This window comes from Acyrthosiphon pisum, chromosome A1 (assembly GCF_005508785.2).
Source record: "Acyrthosiphon pisum isolate AL4f chromosome A1, pea_aphid_22Mar2018_4r6ur, whole genome shotgun sequence".
Lineage (NCBI taxonomy): Eukaryota > Metazoa > Arthropoda > Insecta > Hemiptera > Aphididae > Acyrthosiphon > Acyrthosiphon pisum.
In genome coordinates this window covers 167,049,779-167,058,177 of record NC_042494.1, presented here as the reverse complement: position 1 = coordinate 167,058,177, position 8,399 = coordinate 167,049,779, and the positions used below count along the sequence as shown (strand labels likewise).

General features: G+C 29.0%; 1 protein-coding gene across 1 annotated transcript; it reads right to left on the bottom strand.

Moving 5' to 3' along the window:
• Positions 1-573: 573 nt before the first annotated feature.
• LOC100575248 (zinc finger protein 239) lies at positions 574-7,625 on the bottom strand. Its single transcript, XM_003242061.4, has 5 exons — positions 6,940-7,625; positions 6,678-6,816; positions 4,850-4,930; positions 3,877-4,029; positions 574-1,296 (listed from the first exon to the last, which is right to left on the bottom strand). The coding sequence occupies exons 3-5, from the start codon at positions 4,894-4,896 to the stop codon at positions 678-680; spliced, it is 819 nt and encodes a 272-aa protein (XP_003242109.1). The 5' UTR covers positions 4,897-4,930; positions 6,678-6,816; positions 6,940-7,625; the 3' UTR covers positions 574-677.
• Positions 7,626-8,399: the final 774 nt, after the last annotated feature.

Sequence of the window (8,399 nt, the reverse complement as noted above, 5' to 3'; positions counted from 1 at the left end):
TGGGTGGGTAATGATAGATGAAAAAATAGGACATTTTATAGGTCGATACAACAGTATTACGAGGTAGGTCATCTTAAATTATTTGAGTTACATCAATTTTTTTTTTATATATATACATTCCACGGCTTGTATGTACTTTTGAATATACTCCTTGACAGTTACATTATCACAGACATTTAAATGGCTATTTTATGGTATGTGTTCTCATATGGTTTTTTAAATGTTCTGAACGAGAAAACCCTCGTTTACATACATCACATTTATATGGTCTTTCACCAGTATGTGATCTCATATGGCTTTTTAAATTTCCTGATTGAGAAAACATTTTTTGACACTGAATACATTTGTATCGCTTTTCTTCAGTATGGGTCCTAGAATGCTTTTTTAAATTTGATAAATTAGAAAACCCCTTATCACATATATCACATTTAAAACATGGCTTATTTACGGAATGTAGTTTAATATGGACGTTTAAATTTGCTAAAAGAGAAAACGCTCGTTTACATATATTACATTTATATGGCTGTTCTCCGGTATGTATTTTCAGATGGTTTTTTAAATGTTCTGATTGAGTAAACCTTTGATCACAGATATCACATGTATACCTCTTTTCTCCAGTGTGTATCCTTCTATGCAATGACAAAGTACCTGTTGTAGAAAATTTTTTATCACATATATCACATTTGTATGGCTTTTCGCCGGTGTGTCTTAATGTGACCCATTAAATTTGATCTAGTGGAAAACGCTCTTTTACATGTATCACACGTATACGGCTTATCTCCTGTATGCGTCCTAGTATGAATTTTTAAAGTGTCTCGACGAGAAAACGATTGTTTACATATTTCACATTTATATGGCATGTTTCCGGTATGTAATCTCATATGTTGTTTTAAATTTCCTATTTGAGAAAACTTTTGATCACAGGTATTGCATGTATATAGTTTTTCTGCAGTATGTGTCCTTATATGCCGGCTTAAACTATCATGAAGAGAAAATTCTTTACCACAGATATCACATTTATAGGGCTTTTCCCCAGTATGTGATCTCATATGGCTTTTTATATTTGATTTTGTATAATATGAATTATTACAAATGTCACAAACAAATGACTTTTCTCTTTTAACTGGTTTAGTACACTCACCGAGTGTCAAAGGCTTTTTACATGAGTCAGTTCTCATGTCTGAATTTGTATGAGTAATGACAGTTCCTTCAAATTCAAAGCAATCAATGAAATCTTTTTCCGTTTTTATTCTGGTTTCATTTTTGTTAACTTCTTCTTCAAATTGACATATAATTCTAAAAATAAAAATAAAATTATGTACATTTTATTGATTTTTATTTATTAAAGCATTAATTGAGAATAATTTTATTTTGTTTTTAAACAGTCAGTGTACCATGTCATAATACCTCATAACAAAAATGTCTTTAAACAAAATATTTTTTAAGTAACTGATTCTTCAAAAATCTTTTTTGTTGTAATTAATTTAATAAATTACTAAGCATATTATCACAGATATTGAAGGATGCTTACAGGTCATAGTGTGCATAAATGTAAGTTATAAAATTATTATTTTAGGGTTAAAACTTATAAATTATTAGAAAAACTAATTAAAATATGATAAACATTACATTTATCTGAACGAAATATACAAAAATAAGATAATCCTGTGCACTTTGTTGCCGGCAACCAATAATTATTATTATAATAGCTTCTAAACCCATGGCAATCATTTATAAACAAAAGGTTCCATTGGAAATCTCAAAATCCCTGTTTGAGCACCTCCCGGGGTTGGTCCTCTCCCTTTTTAAATTAGCCTATCTTCTGCCCAGAGGTCTAATCTATCTATACAGTGTGATACTGTGATCACGATTTAAGGTGACATTAAATATGTCAGGTGGATGAACTTGTATTGCAATGGAGTTTTCAGGAGGTGATAGGGAGTACTTAAATACATATTTTCAGATAAATTTCAAATTTTTAACATTTTTGGTGTGCGCATACACAAAACAAACTTACATTTTAGATTCTGAGTGGAACGATGAATGTATTGATTTTACAATGATATGTTTTTAATTTTTTTTAAAATTTTTTTTTGTGTCTGTCATCACCTTTTAGGACAATAAAAATGCTTGGATTTTCTTCAACAGTACCTTTTCTGATAGGAAAGTGAATCTAGTTGGTACTTTAGGGGGGGAAGGGGTCAAAAGTAAAAATTTCTCAGTAGATTTTAAATGCGACGTGAAAAACAAAAGAAAAAGTAAGGAAAAACGGGAATTTTTACGCAAAATGTGTTTTCGAGAAAATCAATTTTAGTTTTTGGTACAACTCTAAAACAAATGACCATGGATACATACAATTTTGATTGAATGTTTATATTAGCATTTTCTATACACAATAAAATTTTTCAAATATTTTGACTTATTTTGAGCTGTTTACTGACATTTTCAGTTTCCATTTTTTAAATTTTTTTTTCTATAAATATCATTAACATTTTATTTGTTGGTTAAAAAAGCTTGAAAATTTAACAGAAGGTTCCTATTATACTGTTTCAAAGGCAGATAAAAAAAATTAAAAATCCTGTCACAATTTTTTTTTTATAAGCATTAAAAGCTCAAATATTGACAAAATACGTAAAAATGACGAAAATTTGCAAATTATTTTGAGTTAGAAATTCATGAAAATTTTTCTTTTTAAATCTAAGATTTGAAAATGTAATACAAGATTCTTCATAACATTGTCTACCTTTTTTAAAAAAAAAATGTTTACAAGCAAGTCAAATTAAATTTTTATGAGCGTTTGAAATTCATATTTTTACAACATTTGATATTCACTCGATTTCTCACGTAACGATTTTCTTATTTTGTTGTAATTAAAAAACGAATGACTGTAGATACTTGAAAATTTCACTGAATACTTATTTTAGCATTTTCTATAAACGATAAAATTTTGAAAATAATTTGACTCTTTTTGAGCTGTTTACGGACATAGCCAGTTTTAAATTTTTTTAGTTTTTTTTTTCTATAAATATCAATAAAGTTTTATCTGTTGGGCCAAAAAGTGTAGTATCACGGTTTCTTGTTGATGTATAACGCGTTACAAGTTCCTAATGGATATTGTGATATGATTAATTTGGAATTTATTATAGGTCAATTGTTTTTCTAATACCATAGATAAGTCTATAATATGTCTAATACCTAGACTGACAAACCGCCTCCGCTCAGAATCGTTTTTCTTATACAGTGATATTATATCATTGAATTCAAATTTAAAACTATTCATTATACAGTGACCCACTTGTAACCTACTGTACAGCAGAGCGACATCCACTTACCCACCTATTTTTAAATGGAAACACTACTTTATTTCTACGTATTCGGATAAATTATTTTTTATGTAATGGATTGATAATTATCAATATAAAAGATATTTTGTTCAGACATTTTTGTTAGAAAGATATTTTGACTAGTTACTATAGCATTTGGCAACCACTTCAGCACTCCATAACAGCTAATGCTGCTTGACTGGTCACCACAAGATAAGTTACATAAATAGTAATTTTTTTTTTTAAAGTAACTTCTAACCCAATAAGTTTATTATTTTCTAAGATTTTTTAATAAATTTTCCACTATCCCACTAGACACTACAGTTTTATGTAGAAAAGAACAATCCTGCCGTTATCTCTTAAACTATTAAGGTACTAACCCAAAATTAACCTAAGTTCTTATTAATCTCTGTTAGTAGTACTAATGGGGTTCTATTATTGGCTGACTTCTATTTTTATTTTTTTTTGTTAGGTAACTTAAATATTAAACATTTTAGTAAGTAGAATCATTCAATTTCTTATTACGCTATAATTAATTTAATACAATTCTTACCTTTTTGGTAATAATTTATCATCATTATCATGATCCGTTTCAACAATATTTTCCTGCTTAATAACTCTATTTAATACTTGATCATCATTATTATAGTCCATGTTATCAATAGTTTCCTCTTTAATAACTCTATTAATTACTTGGTCATCACATCTAAAAGAAATTGCAAAAAATGTATTATTTATTATTCAGTGGGCAATTACTGTTTGAATCAGATACAATGTATGGTATTTTTCTGTTATCCCTACTACCACTCGATGCCACGACTACCACGAAGACTTAATTTTGTTATCTCGACTATCCCAATATTACTATATTTTAATACATAATACACATGAATTGTCATTTATATAATTATGTATATTAGTATAGCGTTTAGTCTACCATGCGTGTATCCGGCTCCGGTTAGTTTGTTCATATCCACGCAAAACGTCTGAATATGTGGTTGTACCTACTTTTATATTATATTGTTTTATTGCAGTTGAAAGCATTTCCTTTGTACGATTAGGAACTTGGATTAGAAATGTCTCGTTTGTTTTGCGACAAATGCCTCCAAATATCCACTGTTGTAATTATATCCTTCCAGCATTGTTCTCTCTTTTTTAAAACGTACTATCGTCAATTTCAACAATTTTTCCTGGTCCTCCGATTTGCATTTGAAAATTTCACTTTTGTCAATGTATAGTTTTTTTTTATGACTGTTTTTGCATTCACGGTGTCTCGGGAGTAAACTCTTCTCTTTAAAAAAATTCAATCGCATATTTTTCATTTTCGGTAAACTCTAAAGATCCATAATTATTTTAAAATTAATAAATACAATGACGGAAATACAACAACTGTCTGAAACAAGAAACCGAGCGAACTGGCGGTAGTCGTGGCATCGGCGAGGTAGTCGAGATAACAGAATTGAGATTCGTGGTAGTTGGGATAACAGAAAATTACCGTTTCACTGCCTAATAGTAAATTTTCTTACTTGGAATTTATTGCAGAATCATTAATAGATATTCTTGATGGTTTCATAATGAAGTATGTCCTTCTTAGTACTTTTTGATTCCTGTGAACATAAACCATTTAAATTATCTACTTTTTAAGACAAATTGGTATGGGGGAGTGTGGATTGTAGACTGTAATTTAGTAGTAAAATGTCTATTTTGGTATAAGCATGTGTACCCTCGCCATCACTGTTTTCAACTCATAACTGGCCATTAAAAGTAAATCAAAATTAAAAATTGTAAAAAAAAATGTAGATAATTATTATTTAATTGTAATACCAAATTTCACCATATATCAATGGAAAACACAAAAATGTATCACTTTTTTTATATTATAATATAGAGATAGGAATAGTATGTTGTTCTGATAAAGTATGGTGTTGTAATTTATTTATTTTGGTATTTTGGAATAGACACTAATCGGCAATAATAATTTGGGGTAAATAATATAACTTAAATTAAAATCAATAATAGTTTGTATAACAATTATAACAACAAATTAATACAATTTAACTATTCATCAGTTTTTTCATTATATGTACAAATAATAGATGAAGTAATTCAGACGAACAAAAAGTAATAAATTAATAAGATAAATTGGAGCAAATGGTCACACTTGATTGGTCAGCCTAATTGTTCTGTGCATTAGATGATTACGAGTAGGGTTCGGGACTTCTTCTATTTACAAAACAATCAAAAATATTTCTCAAAATAATTTATTTCACGATAGTTTAAAAATGCCCAAAACATGCAATAGTGTACAATGTCCATCATATTAATCAATATATATTATAATTAGTAAATCCGAGTAAGCCAGTGTATAAATTATTTTTATTATATTTATATGAAACTTATTTTAATTTTTTATTTCCCAAATTATGATGTTTCAAGAATATTATAAAAATTTAGTTGCATATATTTAAGCATATTTTGACAATTTTGATAATTTTTAGTACAACAAGTCCCGAACCCAAGTGATTAGTTATGTGAGACTGTGTACAACTCTAGGTATAACTAGAATAGTCATAAAATGGATAATTATTAACTATACCAAACTCATGTGTAAATAAGTATTCCTATGCCTACACAATATAATAGGCGTACATTGAATTATGTATGTATTAAATTTGTATTTTCTTAAGGGGACGTAGCACCCACATAATATGTTGTATCCATCTCACACGTACGACATACCAAAAACGTTTTGGCACGGGAAAGAACCGAGAAAGCTAGTCACAGCTAATAATTCACCACATAAAAGGAGAATTTTGGCTGTGCAATATCATTATTTTTTAAATATCACTTATGTAAAAAAAATTCTTATTGTTTCAAAATCTATTATTATTTGTGTTTTTCAAACTTAATTACATTGTTTTGAAGTTCCAATAACGAAAAAATAAAAACAATATTGCACAGCCAATGTTTCTCTTTTTATGTGCTTAAAATGTCGGTTCTTAAGGCACATTTACATAGTGACAGTCTATGATAGCTGATGTCATGCAGCGGTAGTACATTCAACTATCTAGCTCGGCTATAAAGTGTGACAGTACTATCATAGTGTCAAAACAGCAACTACCAAATGATTTACACCATGGAAATTCCTTGACAGCGACTGTTGAGGTTTACTGTCACCATGTAAATGCACCGTTGGTTATGACTGTAGCGTTCACGGTTTTTTCCCAAGCAAAACAGATATTGCTATGTAGTATATTTGTAAGACGGAGAGACACATGCAGGTGGAACGTCAAAACAAAATACAAAATATTATAATCTGTTTAAGACATTTATTAGAAGTTACAAAGTACTTACTAGTTACTGATAATTCACACTGACACTGTATTCTATTAACGATTTTGCTGTTTTGGCAATTTGAGTTGGTATAGTTTAGTACTTGGTGCAGAATGCTAAGTGCCAACTTTTTGTAAGAACAGCAAACAATTATTAAGAACTAAAAAAAAAAAAACTAAATATTATTTCAGAACGTATTTCAATTATTTAATTTAGTTAGTTATAGCCTTATAGGTAGTAGCACGAATGCACGATATAACGAGATTTAGTGTCAAATACCTACTTTAAAATTTAAAATCAATAAACTGAGACGTCACTATATACGTTAGTAAAGTATTTGGTGTTAGAATAGTTAGATCTTGGATGCCAATGCTTATGGCGGCTTCCCGGCTTCGTGCAAACAAAGAAGAGTGGTGTTCCTACTTCCGCAGTTCAGTGGTGTAAAGGGACATTGGGAAAACAAAAGACAGACCATGACAAAAAATTTCATTTGTCATGAGCACGGCCTTAGAAGATATCTAGATAGGTTAGGTTAGTGTAGATATCTTCTAAGGCCGTGGTCATGAGAAAGACAACCATTTATCTTTTATCTAGGCAGACAACAGTCAACAGTTATTGTTCAGCACGAACTAAGATATACAGGACTGGAAACGAATGTTGATACGAGTACACCTTAATATTATGAATCTGCGGGGGACGGAGGGAATTTCAGTTCTAATCAACACTAGCGCTCAACTCTTGGCCGGCGGCCGCTATCCGTATTAATCCGTATTCAGTATTAATATTTATTATTTATTTTGATATTTCTCACTTTCTCAGTCATGCATTTAAACCAAAAAGTTTTGAAAGATAGATTCATTAAGGTCAAAAAAATATCATGGCAACTGGCAAGTAGCAACCCAAACATAATATATAAAAAAAATACATAATTATATTAGGTGTAGTGTAAAAAAATAATTAAATATTTGAGCGGTTCTTTTTTATATTTTTGAATTTAGGATGTAGGTGTCATGATTTCAAAATATTATTATAGAATATAGATACTTACTATAATTTGTAATAATTTATTGTATAATTGTATTTAGTTGATAACATAATATCATGGAAATAAGACATAGGTATCTATTATATAGGTAACATTTATGAAATAAAAAATAGGTAGAACCTATTACCTATAATTTATAAAGTAACCGTAACCACTCTAGAGTGGTTTTAGAACTGGTATTGCTCCAACACGAATATGTCCGAGATATATCACATGGATTGAAATGTAACTCGCACACTCGTGATGTTGATAATATATCTTTACCATTAACTTTAGACAGAACTTTGATCCATTCTTTGCGAATATTTGGATTTTGTGGTAAAGTAAATAATGAAAATTTTTTATTTTTTTCAATATGTGAAAGACAATTTATTACACAACACCTCACCATAATTGTGTGTATTTTAAGATAAACAAATTACATCCAAATTATAAAAAATATTCAGCATGAATCTTTCTTAAAAAAGTTGAGTATCAGGTCACCAAAGTCAAGATCAAACAGACACAATTATTATGAATTATAATTATACTATGTTAGGTAGGTGTAAAATGTATAATAATATAATATATAATTATATTATAATAATGTATAATTATATATTTTACGAAGCATGAAAAAGGCGGGAAATTAAGCTTCTGTTAATGTAGTCCTGTTAATGTTGATTAGCATACCGATTTATTAATTTCTTGTTTTGGAT

Bases quoted from the DNA above. Each gene is read 5' to 3' on its own strand.
- LOC100575248 (XM_003242061.4), bottom strand. From the start codon at position 4,896: ATGAAACCATCAAGAATATCTATTAATGATTCTGCAATAAATTCCAA. The intron at 4,030-4,849 runs GTAAGAAAATTT...AATTTCTTTTAG, and splicing joins GATTCTGCAATAAATTCCAA to ATGTGATGACCAAGTAATTA. The intron at 1,297-3,876 runs GTAAGAATTGTA...TTTTATTTTTAG, and splicing joins GATAAATTATTACCAAAAAG to AATTATATGTCAATTTGAAG.